Below are 23,387 nucleotides of genomic sequence, written 5' to 3'. Positions count from 1 at the left end.
GATACCCCAGAGGGCTGTGCCGCTATCCAGAGGGACTTGGACAGACTGGACAATTGGGCAGTGAGAAACCTCATGAAATTCAATAAGGGCAAGTGCAAGGTCCTGCACTTGGGGAGGAAAAATAGGAAGAGGAGACACCAATACAGGCTGGGGGCTGACCTTCTGGAGAGCAGCTCCACAGAGAGAAACCTGGGCGGATGACAAGTTGACCATGAGGCATCAGTGCTCGGGCCAATGGGATCCTGCATCAGCCAGTGGGATCATGGGATGCATTAAGAAGAGCGTCTCCAGCAGGTCGAGAGGAGTGATGGTCCCCCTTTACTCAGCCCTGGTGAGGCCACATCTGGAGCCTATGGAGACGGTATGTGGAGCTTCCAGATGTGGAGCTGCTGGAGAGAGTCCAGCGCAGGACTATGAAGGTGATCAGGGTCCTGGAACATATGCCCTGTGAGCAAAGGCTGAGGTAGCTGGGCCTGTTCAGCCTGAAGAAGAGCAGGCTGAGGGGGAACCTGATCAATGTCTATAAATATCCYAAGGGAGGGAGTGAGGAGGATGGGCTGGCCTCTTTTCAGTGGTGGACAGCGATAGGACTAGAGGAAACGGCCACAAACTGAGGCACCAGAAGTTCCACAGGAACTTRAGGAAAAATTTCTTGACAGTAGGGCAACAGAGCCCTGGAATAGGTTGCCAAGAAAGGTTGTGGAGTCTCCTTCTCTGGAGATCTTCAAAACCCTCTTGGACGCAACCTATGCCACATGCTCTAGGTGACCCTGTGTGTGCAGGGAGGTTGGACTAGACGATCTCTAATAGTCTCTTCCAACCATAAGGATTCCATGATTCTTTGATCTCATTAGGAATTTGGTTAAAGAAAATATCTGTTTTCATACATAATATATGATGAATAATTTCATCTTCTAAATATAGTGTGATTTGAATAGATGTGTTGTTGGGTTTTGCTTCAACTRGAGGACATTTTGCTTCTACTGGAGGACATCTTGTGAAACTGCTGAAATCAGTGCTCAAAGGAGATGCAGATTAATGGGACAGTGATTCTTCTTTGTACATTTACATTAAATATCATTCTGATTTCATGTATAATTCAGCTAACTGGGAAAAAAAATTACAAATACTCCAAAATGAATCTGTGTTTTCCTAGAGCCAGGCCTTAAATTTTGTCCTTGATACCAGCTAGGAGCCAGCTTTATCTGTGATTGTGTCAGATCTGTGAGGTGTCCTTCCGAACTGAAGTTTTTAAGGAATGTTTTAACTCCATTTTGTTTCTGCCAGATAGCAAGGATGTTTTTGGAATGGTTCATAAATATCTCCTTTGAAGTATATGAACTACACATTTCATTTTTAATGCCCTTCTGGCTACTTGCTTATCTATTGCAGTCAGCATCCTAATTAATTTTATCTGATTTTGTTCGTATATTGTATTTTAACCAATCTTTTAGTCACTAGTAAAAAGTAGTGAAAGAAAGAAACCTTTGAATATCTGCAAACATATTTCACCTCACTTCACAGACTGGGAATTCTCATATGAGATTACGAACCATGAATTTCCTGTTACATAAGTTCAACTGAACAGTTTGGTGATTCTTCAGGCCCAAGATAGTGGAAAAAAAATTGTCGTGCTATTTTTTGAAAAGAGGTTGATCTCTCACTTTAAAAACCCTTGCAAAGCAATGTTTTGGATGAGGCATGTGTTCTTTTGTTATGCAGTGGTCTCTGTGTCCTGGCTGATCACCATTAAGATCTGCCCAATTGGCTGAGTTAGAAGCTTTTGAGAGTTCTTATTCATTGCTTTTGGTAGATATTTGAAAGAGCTGGAAAGCTCAGTTCAATCTGAACTCTGCCAGCACTGAGGCATGTTTCAGCCAAGAGCTGGCAAGACCTTCCTGCACTTTCAACTGTATATGATTATCAGAATTGGGGGTGGAATTGAAGGTAGAGACTGAGGGCAGGCAGAATAGGAGCAAAGAAGCATCAACACCCGGCCAGGATCAGGCTGCAAGGAAGGGGAACGCCTCTGATTTCAATGCAGAAGGTATAAACCTCAGACAGAAGGAGCCCAAATGACTTCACGTGAAAGATAGTGAACTGAGTCTTGGAAGACAGGATCTGTTCTTGGTTCTTCTTCATAGTCTTGACTTGTCATTGGCATGCTGGCAAGTCATTTTCACATTGGAAACTGATTTCAGGGATGCTGACCACTCCTTTGTGAAGTGCTTTGAGATGYTCCAGTGTAAAGCACCAAATATGCGCTAAGTACTGGTGAATACTAGGGACCTCAGAGAAGATATTTGGATGAGAACTGGCAGGAAGAATGGAGGAAGCTGGGAAGTGACTGGGAGGGTGGAAAGGTGGGGAGGAGGCTGGACTTTGAGAAACTAGTAAAAGAAACTGGTGAAGGAGTGAGAGAGGTGTGAAGGGAAAAATAAGTGTCAAAAAATGCATTTGGAAAACTGTTATATATATCTCTCTTTATGAAGTGGAAGAAGGGAAATTTCATAAAGACTTCATTGTCTAACCACAATGGTGTGTAGAACTTTAGAAGAAAGACTAGGTATCATTTATGATACCTATTTTAGGTATCAGCAAATACCTTTATAAAGTACCAAATGAGAAACTATTAAAGAAGCTGAAGATGATGGTGATTGATAGACAAATTGAAGCAGCTAAAGAATTGACTTTAAATTGCTGTGATTGGTGCAAAACTTTTTATCCGGAGGGATGTTTCAAAAGCAGATACTTATAAAACACTGGCAGAAAAAGTATATGTGTAGTTAGTTTAATAGAATTAAAAACTACAGTTGTGACAAATGAAAGGCTGGCATGTCTTGCAGGAAGACATGCAATGGGTGTAAGTTGAAACACAGGAAGTTCCATCTCTATATAGGAGGAACTTGCTTACTGTGAGAGTGACAGAGCCCTGAAACAGRCTGCCCAGGGAGGTTGTGGAGTCTCCTTCTCTGGAGGTCTTCCAAACCTGCCTGGATGCCACCCTGTGCCCTGTGCTCTAGGTGTCCGTGCTAGAGCCGGGGGGTTGGACTAGCTGATCCCTAGAGGTCCCTTCCAACCTTAGCCATTCTGTGTGATTCTGTGAAGATAACCTGGTGGTATTGTTGAAGGGTTAAGTACCTAAAGGATAGAAATGCAGTTTGGATTGTCCTTCTCTATATTTCTGACCTTCTATTTTTCTCTTTCTCTCTTCATCTTGTCCTTCCCAGCCCTTGATCACCTCATCTTACCTTACATTTGTTCAGGTCTATTCCTACTACCAAAGTGTTTCTGTATTTTATCCCTTAACTACTTGTTTTAAAATGTATAAAACCCTAGGAAGGGGATTAGACTCAAGTTCTTCATTCCATACATATATGCACTTATCAAGGCACAAAGCCAGGCTACCTTTCTGATCTCATTAATGGAGTTTGTTGGCTGGAGACTGGTCTGTTGATTTCTCTGATAATGGTTGGCGAGTGTGGCCTTCTCAATGGAAGGGACTTAATGGACTTCCACTGTTGTTTGATGTAATAGAGAACTGGAAGAGGGGCAGTGGTGCTCCTGCTGGACATTGTTTCCAGTAAGACTTGAAGTTACAACRTTTTTCCTGATTGCACAGCTAGTATTAGTTTGTATCCCAAATACTCATTCTTGAAATCTGTCTCCAAATTAGGACAGTTCAAAAAAACTATAAATGAAAAGAAGAATCATACTGAGACATTTCAAGTGTGTTTGGTTGTTGAGAACGATGTTTGACTAGTACCAGGATAGGAAATTGGATTTGTTGGTTACATTTGATATCATTATCTTTTCTTAATATTCTGAGTCTCACATGTCCTACTTTGGTATCTCTGTTCAAGGATAGAAGAAATACAATGAACTTAGTTCAGTTRTTTGAAATCAGATGTCTCATATCATTTGAGGGTTATGAGGGCTACTGAGCTGTCCCCGTAAGATTGGCAAATATGTCACAGAACCCATGGGACATTTGTGCCTTTCTGGAACAGTAGGTGAGGACTAGGCAGGATATCCAATAATCAGAATATCATTGTCTGCTATTGGAGGAACAGGTGCATATGATATAGGCTTTCCCTTGTCGCAAAAGAATTAGTTTGCAAGTGCCTAAAGCAAATCTGCACTAATACTGTAATGCTATCTAGTGCTAAATACTGGGTATAGAATAGCTTTCACAAGGATATTTATTATGTCAACCACTTCAACATATTCAGTCCCAGCTTCTGTATTGAGGAAAGAAATACTGAAATCTTAATAAGATCAAAACATGAATACTTGGTGTTGCCTGAGATTTAAGAAACCTGGAGAGAAATTTGAGAACAGATTTACCTAGTGTATGCTTAAGAAAATGTTTTCTCCCTTTAGCACCCATTACAAGTAATAAATTATACATTACATTGTATGTACTTTCTTCCTTGAGCATGTTCAAGAGTACTTTGCAGTGCTGCTTTAAGCCTCCCGATAGCCATTTGAGCCAGATATTGCTGACATTTTAGAAACGAAACAAGAGCCTTGCCAAAAATTATGAAGCCCTTGACGTAACAGTGAACAGGACACAGTTTTCCTGACTTCTGACTTTTATATTATCGGCTACTACTGTTACCATCCCCCTTTTGTCTTACCTTATGTTTTGAAAGGCCTACCAGGAACTTTTTCCTCCTGTCATTGCTGCATGRGACTCACTGCTTCTTGTTCTTCCTCTGGACTTCTGGATTATATTCTATACCCATAACACACACCTTCTTTCTTCCATTCTCTCTGTTGCCCCTTTTAGATATTCTATCTCAGATGCTCTTGTTTACTATAAATTGGAGGTGAAATTGTTACATCTGTATGTGGAAAGAGATGTGGATCTGGGGAAGAGAGTTGGTACCAGCTGTGCCCATCAACCCTTTCTCAAAACCGGTCTGGACTCCAAAACTTACTGTTATCTGCTCTTCTTTAGGCCTCTCCAGGCTTTTTTTCCTATTTCCTCACAGTTTCTTTTGCCCATTATTATGTCTCATCCTTTCAGACTGAACCCTCTCAGGATCCGGCCTATTTGTGTATAAACACTGTCTCATAGAGAAACATCTCAAATTTATATGCAGGAATATAACAAAACTGAAATCTGAATGCAAGATCTTGTGGAAGGGAAAATTGATACTATTCTGCAAATTTCCTTTCGCTCATTCTCATAGATTTTGCTGACTTGCCCTTGTATACACACAGATACCAAGTCTTGTGCCCAGTGGCCTAACAAGTATCACCTGTACATGCCAGAGACTACAATGGGCAATGGCTATTGTCTCTCATGGGTGATTCTTCACTGGTAACAGTGGTCTCATTTGGGACTTGCCTTTAGTACTTTTTAGGAATGGGATGTTTGTGATTCCTCCTGCTGCTTTTTTTTTTTTTTTTTTCCTTTGGTCTCACTACCTCGTAAGTATTAGGAAAAGCTTTTGAATTTCACAGTTTTCCTGTTAGCCTAACCTGGGTATTTCAATGTTCCAGTCCTTTTCTCTGTCTTCTTCATGCTATATCTGAAGCATTTTTGTTCCACTTGATCTGAATGAAAATTGATTAATGCGCATCTTTCCTCTTTTCCCTTTCTTTGCTGTTTTTATGTTTTCACACACACATTTATATTTCATTCATACTCATTTTGATATTTTTCTGTCAAATCTTGTAGAAGGAAAGATGATACGTGGATACAAGTAAAATAACATGAACTATAGAAAAGAAAGATTTGGATTAGTGATGTACAATGCACTCTAGCTGTCGGTACAATATTATCAAGAAGTAAGAAAGCAAARATTGTTCCTGGGTTTATGCATAGACATTACTGGCAGATAGTGTTTTGGCAGTTCATCAGGTATTATTTGTAATTGTATTGTTAGAGCTTTGTTCTCTATGCCATTCTGGTAACCTTATTAAAGGGAAAATGTGCCTGAGATAGTAAARACGCAGTGGAGGGCATAAAATGGCTGATATATAAATACAAGTAAAAGGAAAAACAGAACCCGCTTTGGCACGTCTATTCAAGAAAGARGAGCAGGGAGTGAGGAAGGAGGTATGGAATGCCATAGAGCTTCAGGACYGCAAAAAGAAACACAAAAATGCAACGAAGTCATTGACAGAGGGGATTACTCAGAGTCAAATGCAGCTTCTGGTTCTGCTGAGTAGAGGGATCAATGGGACTCATTCTGAGGTCTGATAATATCAGGAAAAGCTAGGGTAGTAAAATTTTGTCCCTTGTGTATGTGGTTATCTGCTAAAAATAGTCCAAACAGGACACAGTTTGGACAGATGGATTTTTTTTTATTAGGATTTGAAGTAAAATCTTCTAAGCTCAGAAATGCCTGCTGAGAATTAGCAAACAAAATATTTGCCTGTCCTACTTTTCGTGCTCAACCATTTCTGTACAGATACATGAAATACAGAGAACAGTGGAGCAGCAGCCATTACATTACTGTTCTCATAAAAATCCTCATAGAATCAGTATGTTTTATGGAACCAGTGCAGTAACTCCTGCCTCTTTTTTGGCTTCTCTTACCTGTTCTTTGGAATAGACTGAAGATTTTCATTTTCTGTCCATGCACTGGAGAACATGGTACATGTCAAAATTGTTCAGGATAATTTTGTCGAATGCTGTACAAGGTGAAATTGTTCCCGTCCATGCAAAAATCAGCCCATTCAGTGACAAGAGATTTTCCTCAGTCATGGACTTGATCACTCTGGGCTGGAGAAGCTATCACAGTGGTGGCTGAACCTCCAGCTGCACAAGGCGTGGGAGTTGTGTTTATGAGCACAACAGCCAGAGGTGACGATTTGGCTCAGTTTTATGTCTCAAAACACATAGCTCAAATGATTTATTTTCATGGCAAATTTGACATTGGCTTTTTCCAACCTCAGGAAATCAGCAGTTAAGCAGCTATTTCTAAAACGCAATACTGAAAAGGAAAATAATTCATACACTGTTAAACTGAGCTTACTTACAGTTTATTTTATTAACTTGAGAAATTACTAACATTTACAGCAGCCCTATAGCAATCAGTACTGTAATATTTGGGGTCCGATTTTGTATTCAGAAAATCCATCCTTCATCACTTCAGTGCTGCTTYACATATTTAGCTTCAAGAGCAAGTTATGAGTTGCTGCTGTGTTAGAATATCGCAGTCTTTTGGAGTAGACATTTTTAGCTCAGTGCTAACCTCCCGTACAACCGTGGTGTAGAAATGTGCCATGGAGAGAACAGACAGACTGAATCTCAGCTAGTGAAGAAATTCAAAGCAATCTGAAGGCTGCTGRATCATAAACACTGGCTGATCCCTCTCTGCTTTGTGCAAATTGTATCTCTACTTGTATCTTGGTCTGTCTGGAGTGTCTGTAGGCCATAAATTGAAAGTATATTGAAAATGCATCAGTGTGTAGGGAATAAACACAGAACACTTAAGTAATGTTTAAAAGCTGTATGAATGGGACTGAGGTTTCACGTAGGTCTGCTTGGCAGAGAAAATGTACTTGGTATTAGGAGTCCAGTTTAATAGATTAATGCATGTTTCAGTTAGAGTTGTAAAGCATACAGTTCTTYAAAATGTCAGGAGGCAAAGTGGCATAAGATTGGGGTGAGTCTGGTCTCCTTTTTGTGGGGAAAGGGTAGATTTATTCAGCAGAAGATTTGCTTTAAGTAGCCAGACAGACCAATAAAAAAGGCATTGCCCTGAAAGATTCAAGTATCAAAAGCATGACTTAAGCATCCACTTGAATGGCTGTCCTGTCATTCAATGCATTAGCAGAGCAGCTCTCAAAAAGAAAGGACATAATGTCTTTTCATGCAGTTTGGTGACTCCAAATTGAATATAATGTTAGCCAGATATAGGACTCAAGAARTTAAATACAAGAAATCTTAAGCTTAATTTCTGTATATCTTGAATTTATCRCATTTTAGTCTTGAATTAATCACTTTTTAATATACTTCCCTGAATTAGGAGAACTCGTGGAAATAATTACTCTTAGGAAATGGCAGAAGAAGAAAAAAAGTGGTTAGATAAGCAGTAGACCAAGACTGAAAAATGCACAGGAAGAAGGAGAAAGCATTGRCATTCTAAAAAGAAATCTGACCTAGCACAAAAGGTATAGTTTATAGTTAAGGCTTGGACAGATGATACTTTTAACATGCTCAAAGGCAAACTAAGGTTGTTATTAAAACAGCGTAGCCACAAGGCCTAGAAAACCAACAGTATTGAGAGCTCTTTTTCAGTTAGACTGTGAAGTTTCAGATTTAGGCGGTTAACTACTAAGATACATTGGAGTAGGCAGGAAGTAGAAATAAAATTAATAAATGTAACTCACTCTACAGTTTTAAACYTTGAGGCAGCACTAAGCTGTTTGGGTAGATGGAGTCTTTTGTAATGCATCTCTGAACTGTTTTGCTAATTAATGAGGCACTGATAGGCTTTAAAGAAAATGTTCTCAGTATTTCTCAGCAAAGAAGGTGACTGTTCCTCATATTACACCTTGCCTGTACTTTTGTCTCTAGGTGTCTATCTTTATACCTAGGTCTCAGTTTCTGTTGGTTTAATGCCACTGTTTGATGCTTAGCTTCCTCCTTTACTTGATATATATAGACAAAAAAAAAAAAAAGAAGGAAAAAAGGTGACATCAGCAGCCCTTATCAGCATCATTTTGGAATGCTATATTTCTTTTACATCTGGAAGAGTAGGAATAAAAATTGTAGGATACTAGGGGAAGAGAAATGTGGGAAAAAAGCAATGTGAGAGGAACTGAGTGGAAAAGTTGAGAAGTTGAAGTTAAGCTAGGATTAGAAATAAAGACATATGAAACATATTTAGGAAGAAGTCTGGAGAGAAAGGAAGGGAAACACGTATTTAACAACCAGGCTGTGAACAAGTAGAGAACAGTGGGAATTTTAAAGCTGCCAGTCCAATAGGATRTCAAATTGGGAGAGCTCAGGAGTCTTCACTAGAGACTTACAGATTGTTAGGACCATCCTAAGCCTAATAGAAGATCTTGTTTAGTAAGCTGAATAAAGCAACACACAGTTCGCTGAACTGAAATTTAGTGGTGACGGCTTGAGTTAAAGAAATGCAGTGTGGAGAGAAGAGTAACAAAGATTGTGATTCTGGAGAGAGATGTAGTGATGGTGAGGGAAAGCATATTAATCAGAACCTTTAAAAGTCCACAAGTTAGAGTAATTCCCTTACAGTTTTGAGTATTGTTTTCCACTGTGATTGCTGTAATCTGGGCTGTGACTGGTGGTTTTACCATTCCTCTTGACTTGATTTAATTCTAAGTAAGGGAGACAATCTTAGGCCCACATGTGTGCATGGCTGCACACACACACATATGCAGAGATAAAATCCAGATTTTTCTRGAGAATGACGCACCTTGCTTGTCAATGAATTCCCCAGACCTGCTTCCTTATTTTTTTGTACATTGTTTTATTTGTAAGCAGAATCTGAGCCAAGAGTTTATATAGTGTTTATTTAAGTCTCTTTGTTGCTAAAAAAGCTACATGCCTAGAAAACTTCATGCAGTAATCTAAAGTCTGATCCTTGGAGTTGTTGACTTCTTGTCAGCTCAGAATAGAGCTGACAAGCTGAATGACATTCAGTGAACKTAACAGGTGAAGTTATTTAAAATCTGAAATGAAAATGCCTTTTCATTTGTTACAAGTCCCTGGAGTTCTTTAATTAACCTGTTGCACAGTCACATTCTTTTTTTTTTTTYCTCCTGAAATCTCTTCCTCCTCTTGCTGTGAGCCTCATAGAAGTAACCAGGGGATGGACCCTACACAGTTGTTTGTAATGAAGTAAATTGAACTGAAATGAAACTGTGCTCAATCAAATTAGGTGATTCTAATAACAATATTAAATAAAGTGGCATTTGAAAGTGGCATAAAAACATAGCATAAAAACAAGTGACATTTGAAAAGGAGGAATTTTGAAACTGCCATGYATTTTCAGAGTTATATCTCTGTATAATTATTATCTCTCCTGAGAGAAATATCTACAGAGAAATATTGTTTAGGCTTTCAGTGTATTATGCTGTTATTAATTCAAGCATATCTATGTGTATAACTGCTTCAGTTAGTAATATGAGGAGTTTCTACACTGAAATTCTTATATGGCTACAATCTCTAGAATAAACACATATTTTTCATCTGTAATAATTGTYAAAATGTTAAAAAAAGTTAAAATTCTTTGCTACACCCATATGTTCGTATTCACTTTAAAGGCCTAGTATGATTTACCTTAACTAAACCAATTCAAATCACACAATTTTTGTATGTCAGTAAAGCCCAACAAAAAAACAAAACAAAACAAAAAAAAAAACCCCAAGCCCTCAAACCAAATTCAGTTGAAACTGAAATTATGTTTTCCTGTGATTCAATCTTTGCCTTACACTGCAAAAATTAGTTTTACTACAGACCATATCCTGAAATCTTTTCTCAATTGATTTTTTTACTGAATTAACTGAACTGAGTTTTCTGAACTGATTTTTTTACTGAATTAAAAACAAAGCTCTACAGGACTGAATTCAGCATATGCAGAAATGAATTCAGCATTAGTATTGGAAATAGTGAATATAAGTAAAGTTAAAATATCCATTTGTGTATTTTACATAGACTTAAACTAACTCAGGGAATATTTAATCAGAACAGAACAAGTTTCAGTCTCTCACATATAAATTGTATGTGGTCAGCATTAAATAAAGCTATTTTCAGAAAAAAAAAAAGCTGCTAGTGCTACTAGCTGTTAGTGTAACCAGCCAAACTAYGACATTAATTTATAAAACAGAAATCAAAGTATTTATTTTATTAGTATTATAAAACTTCCAGAAAAGGCCAGAAGCCAAATGATACGATTCTGAAAGTAGGAGACAAAGAGTCAAAGAATATTTGTTTTACGTTCTGTGATGTTTTGCCAGATTTCTGACATGCACAGTCCTATTTATCCAGAGTGGGATGGYGAATATAAAGTGAGATGAACCAGGGTGGCATGTAAACAGTGAGTTTATGCAGCAAGTTTTTGGTGTTCTTTGGACTTTCTTTCCTGGGGGTGCTGGCTGGTATATAATAGCATGAAACCTGAGTGTGTATTAAAGGAGTAAATAATTGGGTTCTAGGAGCTAAGTAAAAGGGAAGAATCTTGGCTGATATTTAAATCCATGTGATTTGTTCATATGTCATGATTAAACAACTCTTTGTTTTCCACCCTATTTTAGCATGGGCACTGCCATTTCCAGGACCTCTGCTAAATACATTCCTTAGGGCCTGAGATGTCGCYAGTGCCCCTTCGACATCCCTACTGCACTGTGGTTTTGTGACTTTTGGTATTTTACTATTTGTTAGAGGACTTTGTGGCCATACATTTTTTGAAAGTGTGCGTCAGAAATGCCCTGTGGACTGCCTGGACAAAGCTAGTATTTGGCCTTATATATATATATATAAATATATATATATATATATAAAACATATATATATCCCTTCAGATTTGTGTTTTATATGATTTTGTATGATTTTGTTTTGTATGATTTTGTATGATTGCAAGCTGTTTTTTACACAGACCTAATCTGCTTGTATTAGTGTTGCATATGCATTCCAAAATTCCAAAATGGCTACAAATATGAATTTCAGTTTTTGCATGAGGACCTCAGGGCATTTTGCTTTGCATCTTTGAAATATCATGTTCTTGAAGGCAAGTGTTTAGCCAAAGATCCAAGGCCTATTTTCTTTTTCTTTGAATGTTTGGCTCCTATTTAGGCAACTGGATGAAACAGGCAAGTTTCCAGATGTACTAGGCACTTGGCAGCTTTACCTGCCCCTCTTCTTCTCCCAGGGATACATTGTCCTACTTAAAAATATAAGCAAGTTGGGTCATGCCACAGCAGTATTTGCAGATCCATAGGTACTGGACATGTGTATAAGCACAAGGACAATTACTTGGGGTGCAAAAAAAAAAAAAATGTACTGAGAGATAAATCAGCTTATCAGTTAAATAAATAGGGTAATCCTGTTCTTAATGTTGTTCTGATAATAGTGGTCATTGATAAGAGCTAATAGATGGATAGTCATTCTTAGCTGGCAACTTTTCTGAGGTTTGTGCATGAGCTTAGGGTTTATAGCCCAAGATGCTCTCAGTAGACACCCTACGTGATAATGGATGTCCAGGCCCTCTAAGGGCAATGAGAGGCCTTTTAACTGAACATTGGGGTCCCCAGCCCCCTTGAGAGACCAACTCAATCCAGGAAGGACTCACTAGTCATTACAGAAGATTACATGGGGCATGCAAGGACAAAACAACAGGAAAGTAAAAAATCCTGGTGGAGAAGCAATTTCTGCWGTAGGTAATAGGTACAACTTAGTTGCACCCCTGGAGGACCATGTTCTTTGATTTGTCTCATTGAACATGTCAGGTTGCTGATTCAGTTGCTGTATGAACAAACATCGAAGTTTATTGTCAGCAGTTGTGGGATCATGGTAAAACTTTCAGGAGTCTTGGTGCACGGCTGTATGCCTTCCCTCTCCCCTCCCGCCCTGCCCCGTCACTGCTGAATTTGCTCCGTTTCATRTTTCATTGCCCTGATTTGGTTTTGCCTGGCTGTCCACTGTGAGGGCAGAGCAGGAAGAAGTGGTAACTGGAAACCAGCTACTCTTGCACCAACGTCTTTTCTCCAACTGGCCAAGATCACCTTGAGCCTTTACGCTGCACTGGATGAGAAACCGAAGCCCCCCTTAAATACTCATAAGTCCTGGATGTGACTTGCAGAATTCACTCAGTCATGCTGCTGTCAGAGCATGGCTGCTGCAGCAAGGGAGAGAGAGAGAGAGAGAGATGCTGTGGCAGAGGAAGTTGGAAGTGTGACAAGAGGGGCCATAGGGCCTGGGCAGGAGGTCGGTACTGCAGCAGATGAAGCTCCGAGGGAGCAGAGGGGCAGCTCTCCAAGAAGGTCATCAGACGTACTGCAGCAACACGGAGACAGCATCAGCAAAAGCACCAGACCTGGCTCGAGGCCCAAGTTTTTTTTTTCCTTCTGGATCCCTGCGCTGATTTAAGCCTCCCAGGCGGATGCGTTTTTGCACTGCAGTAGCAGGTCCACAAGTGCGGGCAGTTGGTGCTTCCCCCATGGTTTGAGCGGGCCGGTGCAGCCGCCTTCCGCTCCCCTCCCGCTGTGGGGGCGCCCCCCARCCGCCCCCCCAACGGGTGGCTACGGCACCGGAGGAGGCCCGGCTCAACTCGTGGGTGCAGACGGTGCTGCTGGGGCAGCAGGTGCAGTGGGGCTCGGCCTCGTTCTCTCTGGGGAGCAGGAGAAGGGGCTCTCGGGGAAGCGTGGGCGAGCTGTGCCCAGCCGCAGGGAGGAAGAGGAGGAAGAGGAAGGCTGGCTGCCCAAGGCCCTCCCTCTCCCGGCCCCAAGCCGGCCTYACTGCCGCTGTTCCCTGCCCAGGTGCTGAATCGGAGCCAGCCGCGGCTTAGCGTTCTCCCCCGCCTCCTCCCGCGCAGCAGCTGGAGCAGGAGAAAGCGGATCCAGCGACACCCGGTCCCTCCTCCTTCCTCCTCCTCCTCTTCCTCCTCCCCCGAGCCGCCGGAGGGAGAAAGGCCGGAGCCGCCGTCTCGGGCAGCGGGCAGCATGGACCGGGCGGCTGCGATGGGGCCGGCGGCTGCGACGGGGCCGGAGGCGGTCGGCGGCAGCGAGTGGCCGCTTGCATGAAGCGGCCGGGAGCGGGCGGCGGGGCGTGAGGCCGGGCCAGGGCCGGGCGAGGCGGCTCCGGGCTCCCCACGCCCGGCCATGGCGGCGGCGGGCCTGCTGCTCGTGCTGCTGGGGCTGTGCAGCGGCCGCGCGGCCGCCGGGCAGCTCCGCTACTCGGTGCGGGAGGAGCTGCCGCACGGCGCCTTCGTGGGCAGCGTGGCGAGCGACCTGGGCGTGGATCCGCGGCGCCTGGCGGCACGGGGAGCGCGGCTCACCTCGGGCAGCGGGCGGCACTACCTGGAGCTGGAGGCAAAGCGCGGGGTGCTGCTGGTGCGGGAACGCATGGACCGGGAGGTGCTCTGCGAGCTGASCCCTTCGTGCTTCCTCAACCTGGAGCTGATCATTGAGCAGCCCATCGAGGTGCACAACGTGGAGGTGGAGGTGCTGGACATCAACGACAACGCGCCACGCTTCCCTCGCCAGGACTACCGGCTGGAAATAAGTGAGTCTGCTGTGCCCGGGGCCCGCTTCCACATCGAGAGTGCCCAGGACCCTGACGTTGGTACCAACTCCGTGCAGAGCTACCAGCTCAGCCCCAGCCACCACTTTGCCCTGGATCTCAAAGGCTTCCAGAGGGGRAGCAAACTCCTAGAGTTGGTGCTGCAGCAGCCACTGGACCGGGAACAGAGTGCCCTGCAGCAGCTGGTGCTCACTGCTGTGGATGGTGGGGACCCCCCCAAGTCTGGCACAGCCCAGATCTCTGTACGGGTTGTGGACACTAATGACAACCCACCTGCCTTCGATCGCTCTACTTACACCGTGAGYCTCCTGGAGAATGCCCTACCTGGCACACTAGTAGTCAAGCTCAATGCCTCAGACCCTGATGAGGGCTCCAATGGGGATGTGATCTACTCCTTTGGCAGCTACACACCGCAGAAGGTGAGACAGCTTTTTAGTGTGGACCCACGCTCGGGGGAGGTAAGGGTTAATGGTACCTTGGACTATGAAGAAGCATCTTTTTATGAGATCTATGTGCAAGCCACTGACCAGGGCCCTGTCTCCATGGCTGGGCACTGCAAAGTGCTRGTCAACATTGTGGATGCTAATGATAATGTTCCTGAGGTGGAGCTGACTTCCCTGTACAGCCCAGTACCAGAGGATGCAAAGGCAGGAACTGTGGTAGCCCTGATGAGCGTCACTGACCAGGACTCAGGACTGAACAAGCAGGTGGGCCTGCGTATCCCCCCTGGCCTCCCCTTCACCCTCAACTCCTTCAAGAACTCCTATACCCTGGTCACTCAGGGCAACCTGGACCGTGAGAAGGCAGCATCCTACAACATCACAGTTACGGCTACTGATTCTGGGAGGCCCCCTCTCTCTTCCCAGAAGGTGATCCACGTGGAGATCTCTGACATCAATGACAACCCCCCACACTTTGAGGAACCTGCGTACTCAGTTTACATACCTGAGAACAACCCCCTTGGGGTCTTACTGTGCACTGTCAAAGCCACCGACCCGGATGTTGCCAAAAATGCCTATGTATCCTATTCTCTACTGGATGGGGAGATCGAAGGGCTACCTGTCACCTCCTATGTCTCTATTAAATCGGATAGTGGTAACATATATGCTGTCCACTCCTTTGACTATGAGACACTAAGGGAGTTCCAACTAGTTGTCCAGGCTCAGGATGCTGGGATCCCACCACTGAGCAGCACAGTCACTGTCTACATTTATGTCACAGATGAAAATGACCATGCTCCACAGATCCTGTATCCTACCTCAACCAACACTTCAGCAGCCCTGGAGATGATCCCACGCTCAGCAAATGCTGGATATTTGGTAACCAAAGTTATAGCTATTGATGGGGACTCAGGGCAAAATGCCTGGTTGTTTTTCTACCTGGTACAAACCTCAGACTCAGATCTTTTCAGAGTGGAGCTCCATAGTGGGGAGATTAGGACTACTCGCAAACTGGGGGAAGAGAGCKCACCTACTTTCAACCTGACGGTGGAGGTGAGGGACAATGGAGAGCCAGCGATGTCTTCATCAGTGGCCATCAATGTTGCTGTGGTGGACAGAGTTTCCAAAATCATCCCTGACACAAGAAGGCACGTTAAAAGTACGAGGAATTACTCRGAAATCACTCTTTATCTCATTATCGCTTTGAGCGCCATCTCCTTCGTTTTCCTTTTCGCAATTATTGGGCTTATTATTATCAAGTGCTACAGATATAGTCTGTATGGGGACTCCTGCTGCGCCGGTTTCTGTGGGGTCAGAGAACGGTGCCCTGCTGAAATGTATAAGCAGGCCAACAACAACATTGACACTAGGTTGCCCCCCGGTTTAAAAGTGCAGCCCCATTTCATTGAAGTGAGGGGCAACGGGTCTCTCACTAAGACCTACTGCTATAAGGCATGCCTAACTGCAGGATCGGGAAGTGACACTTTTATGTTTTACAATACCTGTGGCCCAACAGGAACTGGTCCCTCTGCAGTGATGGCTGAGAGGCATCTGACAGGACAGAGTGGGCAAAGTGCACAAAACCTGATCATACTTAAAAATGGCTCCATTACTCCTAACGAGGTGAGGCTCCACCGATAATGACCTGTGCTCTGGGCAAGTTGATGCTTAAAAGGAGATTCAGTCTGGAAGGGCCAARTTCCTTGTATGCCCTTTTGGGTTTGCTGACACACAACGACAAAACCCGTCTCTAAGGAGTTTTAATCTGTGCAATGCATTTTGTTTCTAGGTAAATACTGTGGTTTTCAGGGTCCATTTGGTAAGTTCAGTAGGTGTGTCTGTTGTCAGCTTTTTTTTTTTTTTTTGTCAGCTTTTTTTTTTTTTTCATCATATGCTAAATACAGAGTTGCCTTTTTCTTCTAGAGATCTAAAACTGCCTGCTGTCACAGAGCACTAGGGTATGGCGCACGTGGTCTTACATTTTTAATGCRATATATATATTGAAAGAAAAATATAAAGAGATTAGCCTGGAAATCAATAGGCTTTTTATGGCAATTATAGATATTTGCAACTTTATTGATTTCATACCTAGGCAAAGTTGTTGGAGCTAAATCATTACAGTAATGTGCTTTGCTTACCAATGTGGGTGTATTTCTGAAAACTTCAGTCTCTCAACAATATTTGTTCTGCATTGTACTAAATTTTGCACTTTCTGGACCGTGACAATCCTGTGGCATCTTTCTAGAACGTTATAGCAAGCTATCATCGTTATGTTGCAGTGTAACAACTTCTAACCTGCTGGGCTGATATTGAAAAGTGTTTAATTCCTATGGTTTCACCAGCAGTATATTAACCTCTTCAATACTTGCCCATGGTGAGAAATTAATAGCTGCTTTCTGTAAAGTATGCAGCTAGTCTGCAGTTGGTGTGTAGGTTTTATACAGTGTCATGTTTAATGAAGCCAAATCCAGAAATATCCCACCAGAGAGAATAATTATGGTGGACAAAACGAGCATTTTGCAAATATTTTTAATTGTTTGTATCCTAGGGTTGTGGCAGACATGCAGTCAGTTTGTGCATGAATGTGTACTGTGTATCCAGGAAGGGGGAATTGCAGGCAATAATTGTTGTGGGGATGGAGAGGACCCTAACTTGTGTGTACTTGTACAGAAATATGACCTATTTCTTTGTTTATTTATAGCTATTTAAGTAGGAAGATGTTAGCATCTTTTACAACTGGTATTTAAAGATATACAAATCCTAAGGATTAGCAGGGCTTCCATAAAGAAAAAAAAAAAACCTCTTTTGAAAGAATTATTTTCCACTTAAAATCACTGCAATGTTTTTCTGTAAATCACCATGGCGTGATAATGGGAGATTTTTTTTCTGTAGTTTTTGTACCTTAAAGTTACTTTGTGTATAATGTGCTGAACAATGAATTAATACTGATATAGTTATTGATATCTATCAAGGATACAGTTTTTCAACTAGAGTCTCTTTGATCATAGGAGAGTATGTGAGATATACCTTGTAAGCATGTATGAAGGAGAATCAGGACGTGGAATATAGTATCTTAAACCTGAATTTCTAAGAAATAGGGCAATAATCATTGGAAATGATTTCACTTCAGATTTAAGAACAGCAGGGAATTAGTTCAGCAGATTCCTATCACATTTTAAAGAACAGTCTATTGAATGCAATGAATTAGCAAATTYTGAAATTTCAAATGCAGATCAGGCAACTCTGACAGTCCAGACTTGGAGTTCAAAAGTAAAGAGATATATAAAACAAGCATACAAGTGCCTGCCTATCTGGAGTTATGTTCCAGAAGAGAAATCAATTATTCAAGTAATTCTATATGAATTAAACAGAGATGAAATTCTGGCAATTGCTACTTATCAGAAAAGCTTTTTTAAAGGTCTTTAGTTATTAAACATGTTTATGATAGTACATGTCATGAAGATACATGTGTTGGCTGTATATGAGATAAAGGTGTATGTAATAGTGTTTACTAATCACTAATTCCTAGCTAATTTACTACAAAATCATGTGCTCCCTTGTTCCAAGCTCAGCATATACACTGTACATGTCAGCCCTTGCTTAGCAACATCAAAACATCAAAACTTTTTAAAAACAATGAGATTTTCATGATTAGATATTCAGRAAAAAAATGGTTTTCTTTGTTATTTATAATGAATTCATATTGGTCTGTAGAGGCTCATGCCCTTCACTTGTAAAGCATAGTGACAAGAATTACTGTACCTTACGATGATTTACCCAGTTAATCTCTGATTTGTGTGTTATTTCTGGAAAATGTAAGCAGATCTTTCTTTCTGGCAATTTTTGGAAATGACTCTTCTGCTAGCTTTTCAGTGAAGAGGATGGAGCCAACTGAAAAGGCTGCATATGCATGCATGCTGTGCATGAAAATAGCTCTTAGGTTTCACAGAGTACTATTCTGCAAATGCTGTTTCACAATGGGATGAGAGATATCTCAAAGTTATTTGGAAATAATCTCAATAATATTTTATGCAATAAGGTCTTAGTCCTTTTCATATTTAAGTGAAAGGTCAAAGCTTTTACTCTGTGCTATGTTGGGACTAACTTCATTTTGTTGTTATATGCATGAGAAGGGAAAACGCAGTGTATTAAGGTGAGGTAGGGTGTTCTTTCTATATGCTGATGTACTTTYTTTTCTGTGTGGTTATTCTGATTTGTACCGTGTAGTGTCATAATGGTATAACGGGAGCTTATTTCTTCCAAACAGCCTGTGCTTCTGCATTTACCTTGCTTGTTACTACAGTTCTTCATGGGTTTATAAGAATATCTTAAACCAAATGTGTTTTGTAAAGGAAAAGTACTAGTATGTGCACTAAAAAGCTTAGAAACTGCTGGTGYGAGTCTAATGGTCAGAATGCAGGGTTAATGAGTGGCAATGAAATGATCTGCCATTTTCAGGAATGGTTCAGTACCTTAATCTGCAGTCCCTTTCCCTCACATGCCTGTAAAGTTGCTGGATAGTATCTGCTCCTTGGTCTGTCTTTTCATCTCTCAAAATTTGTTTTTACCCTCTCAATGTCAGCCTTACTGATTATGCCTTGGACCTCATTGCAACCTTCTCTCTTCAATACAGGCTGAGCAGTCAGGCTGACAGATGGCTTAACTGAGGTTTCCTGCCTCAGAGAGCAGCCTGGCACATTTGTAATAATGAGCAGGCCCTCTGAATTCTTTATAGAAGCAGATATCAGTGCTTCTATTTCTAGGTTTTGCTTTACCACCATTCTCTGTGGTTACTACATGGCTTATACACCCASCATACAGCTACATGTGGCTTATGCACACTACCAGGAAATACAGCTGCATGTGATACTCGTAAATAACTTTGCATGGTGATCTGTGCACACTTTTCATGAAGAACTGAAACTGTAAAACACAGGAATTTGCGGGCATTTTTTTTCTTTTTTTCCTTCATTTTTTTTTCTTTAGAAAAAAGAAAACTTTACTGCTCTACTTCTGACATCTACCCTGTGTTTTCACTTCAAAATCAGCTTGCTAGCCATGTGAACAGAACTAAACAGCACTTGAGTTCAACACATCTTGACAATTGCTTTTAAAGACRAGCATGTTTTGAAGTGACCAAATCTCGTAAGCCCACAGCACTGTCTGCAGCCATCTCTCCCAGAGATTTCCCACAAGGGCTTTAAAGGTATTGATGGTGGAATATCTTACAATCTCCGCTCAGGAACTTAAGCCTTTAAGAAATTCTCCAGCCCCATTGACATTGTAAAGGTGAACTATAAAGGTTTGTTCTTGTGTTTAGCAGCAGCATCTGAACCTTTTTTGCTATGCCAGGGCAGTGTTTTGTGCTTCAGGGAAGTCAGTTCCCCGAATCTGGGAGCTACTGCTGTGCCAGCAGAAATCTACATCCCGCATTAAGCAGACAAAGCAGATTTCCCTCTCCTGGAACTTATTAAATGACTTTCCTGAAGCATTTACCTGTTCTTATCACCTTAATTTTTTTCAGAGTTAGGAATGCAAATGATCACTCCTAGGAAGCAGACTGTGAGTTAATGAATTATGCCCTTTTTCCGCTTCCATTCTGATTTCTTGTACAGTAAATGTATGTTCAGGCTATAAATAGTTTGCTCTCCATGTTGAATTAATCATAAGCTTTTACAGTAGGGAATCAGCAGTAGAAATCTCTGTTATCCCACAGTCTGGGCATGGTCTTTCCAGAAAATAAGCAGAGCTGTATGCATTTGGGGATTTTAAAAGGTGTCTTATTATTGCTTCAACGCTGATAGATTTGATAAGTATACCTCATCATTTATTTTATGTTTGTGTGGAAACAGGAAGAGAGTGGGATGTTTTTATCAATCTCAGCATCTGGTAACTGTTTATAAATGTTTGTTTCACATTTTTCTACCTCAGATAGGCCCTGTGCTGACACCCACTGTAGCCAATGGGAGGCTTTGCATTGATTTTCATTAATATGCAATCAAACCAACATCAAAAGTTTTATTTTTTTCCTTTTGTTGCAGTGACAAATCCTTRAAGTGTTAAAATATTAGCAAAGAAGAAAACAGAAAAGAGTGTTTCTAGCAATGTATTTTCAATTAGTTTCTTCTCTCAGTGAACCAATGAAATCCTTTCTGTGTTAACCCATCCCGTGTAATTTAAAAATAATTCAGTGAAATTTTGCGTGAGCCTTTCTGCTAATMAGGTAGCTTGCTTTTGTGCTATATATTCACTTTGCTTATCAGACTTTGAAATAGGATTTACTGTTTGTGATTAATCACATTAATGCTTGTGGTTCTGTGGTTGTCAGAGAGTAGCCCTGGCATCTGAGAGAACCAGGAGGAATAAGTTATTTGTCATGAGGTTTTCAAAGAGTGCAATAGTAACTGCTAATATAGGCACCTGGAAAGGTTTTTGACTCTTCTCACAAGTGTGTTGTTATGTGCTATTTCTAAGTCAAAAAGTGTGTGGCTGATCATTTCTGGGGTAGATTGTGAGATTTTCATCACCTCCATTAATGATTAGAAAGGACAGGACTGCTAGATTTGGCACGTGGCCTCCAAAATTCCTTGGGGGAGATGGCAGTCTAAGATGAAATTGAAATTAGTGGATGGATTGGAAAGTGGAAAACAGAGCCTTGTAAAGAGTTGGGAGCTGCAGAGGTAAAAAGGAACAGTATTATCTTCATCAGCACTGTGTGACTGTAACAAGAGCGTTGAGGATATGCAACTGGGAAGAAGATGGACCTCTTCTGAGTTTGTGTTCCTCTTTGTCCTTCCTTCCTATACTCCCACTTCCCAGCCATCCTCTCAACTATACTTTGCCCTGGTGTTTGTTGACTTACTACACAGCTACACTTCTTGCAGCAAAGCCTGGGACAGGGGGTTTTCACTGGAGCTGATGGACAGAGGCTGTCAGCTTTTGACAGTGCCATGGACTGTGCTGAAGAGACATTGTGTCAGAATACAGTGACTCTTAACAGCACATTCTGATGGGGCAGTTTCAGTTTGTGGTCTGCAGTTATAAAGCACTGTAGGAAAATACCAGATCTAGTCATGTTCCAAGCCATAAATATTAAGGTATGAAAGTCATACTGGTCTGTTATGGATGAAGGTGGACTGATCATGAACAGAGATAGAGGCCATCTCAAATGCACAGACTATGAATTGCTTGTTGGATCTGTAAGAAGCAACCCCACTGCATCTGAATTGTGGTATGATGCTGCTGAACAGGTTTGCTTRTCTTCTATTATGCTATCCCTTCTAATACTGGTCATACTTCTGCTTTCCTCATTCATAATTACCTGACCTTATTTAAAGGTATATTAAAATTACTTTTCTTTTAGGAATAGAAGAACTTAAAGAATTAAAACAGATCAAAAGCAGCAGCCAGTTACACAAGCAAAACAAAGCAAAACAAGACTTCCCTGATTTTGCAAGTTGCAGCGTGTTGACCTATGATAACTCAAATGTAGGACAGACCAGGACATGGATTTTTCTTTTTTTTTTTTTTCTTTTTTTTTTTTTTTTTTTTTTTTTTTTTTTTTTTTTTTTTTTTTTTTTTTTTTTTTTTTTTTAAGTCAAGTTCTTTATAGCTCTTGGCCTCTCTGTCTTTCTCTTTCTTTTTTTACTCCTGCCCAACTTGTATCAGACTTTTTTTCCAGCTCTTTGTTGTAACCTCACTTCATCCATATTTTACCTGGAACTGTGGTAAGATTTCTTCTCTTCAGGCTGCCTCTCAGCTGCAAAATAGTAACCTTAGTACAAATTAGTGACCTACAGCTTTTTCATTGCAAAATGAGGAAATGGCCTTTCTTCTCCTTCCCGACTCAGCTGGCATTTCTCCTGCTACAAGGGAATCCCCAGAGGGGGAAAAACCAAATCTGGTGTCAGCACCCTTCACCCAGCAGGACAAAGATGGGTTGATTAGTGTTGGTGTTTTCTATCCATTTTAGTTGCCTATTACTGTATGGTTGACTTTTGTGTTGCCCTCGTATCTCGGGGACTGTGGCCAAAATGGAATGAACCAGAAAGTACTGCAAGCATAACGGGCTCCTCCTCAAGACACTTTCTGCTAAACTCAGCAGAAGCTGAGTAGAGCGGAGAACTGGGGCTGAAATGGGAGGGAAATTGCTAGCACAGATGCTTGCCGTGTGGTTGCAAGTAGCAACCCCTTCTCTTTTGTGTAAGTCCTAGCATAAAGGAGGGCAAGATGTATATCATCCAAGAACATCTCAAACTCAATGCCGGACCCAGGAAATATGGTGATAGAGCAACRGTGTAAGTTGTAATTGCTCCATTTTTATTTGAATAAAACATATTGATCCCGGGAAGAGCATTTGCCAGACCTCAAGAGAAAAGGCAGAGCTGGCTTTAAATAATTCAGAGCATTCAACACTTTTTTTTTYTCTCTCTCTCTCTCAAGTAATGGGACAAGATTGACTTTGGGCTGCCTCCAATGGCTTGAAGARTATTACACCATTACTATCATACATTATTTGTGTGTYTGGCAATGTACAAGTTGCACCAGGAATGAATGCAGTCCATTCTTTCACTGGAATTACAGTTTTGAACTTAATGCCTGAAGATAAGCACTGATTGCAATATTGCTTAAAAAAAAAAGTCTTGGACTGCCATTTCTCCCCTCCAATAAACATGTTATATTTTTAGAATTTTATTTAAGTGCTTAATTTTGCAGCA

At 41.4% G+C, this 23,387-nt stretch overlaps 2 protein-coding genes across 2 annotated transcripts in view; both read left to right on the top strand.

Moving 5' to 3' along the window:
• LOC112954200 (protocadherin alpha-C1-like) overlaps positions 1 to 13,731 on the top strand; it is a 29,695-nt gene extending 15,964 nt beyond the window's left edge. The window contains exon 2 of the mRNA XM_026047342.1: positions 13,468 to 13,731. Coding sequence (XP_025903127.1) covers positions 13,468 to 13,731 — 264 coding nt within the window. The remainder of the gene's footprint in view (positions 1 to 13,467) is intronic.
• A 78-nt stretch (positions 13,732 to 13,809) lies between these two features.
• The window catches only part of PCDHAC2 (protocadherin alpha subfamily C, 2), a 45,535-nt gene continuing 35,957 nt past the window's right edge, over positions 13,810 to 23,387 (top strand). The window contains exon 1 of the mRNA XM_026047341.1: positions 13,810 to 16,293. Coding sequence (XP_025903126.1) covers positions 13,810 to 16,293 — 2,484 coding nt within the window. The remainder of the gene's footprint in view (positions 16,294 to 23,387) is intronic.

Source organism: Nothoprocta perdicaria, unplaced genomic scaffold (genome assembly GCF_003342845.1).
Source record: "Nothoprocta perdicaria isolate Ctin4 unplaced genomic scaffold, notPer1 scaffold_492, whole genome shotgun sequence".
Lineage (NCBI taxonomy): Eukaryota > Metazoa > Chordata > Aves > Tinamiformes > Tinamidae > Nothoprocta > Nothoprocta perdicaria.
The sequence above is the reverse complement of the archived record's forward strand: the minus strand, read 5'-3'. Positions and strand labels throughout refer to the sequence as shown.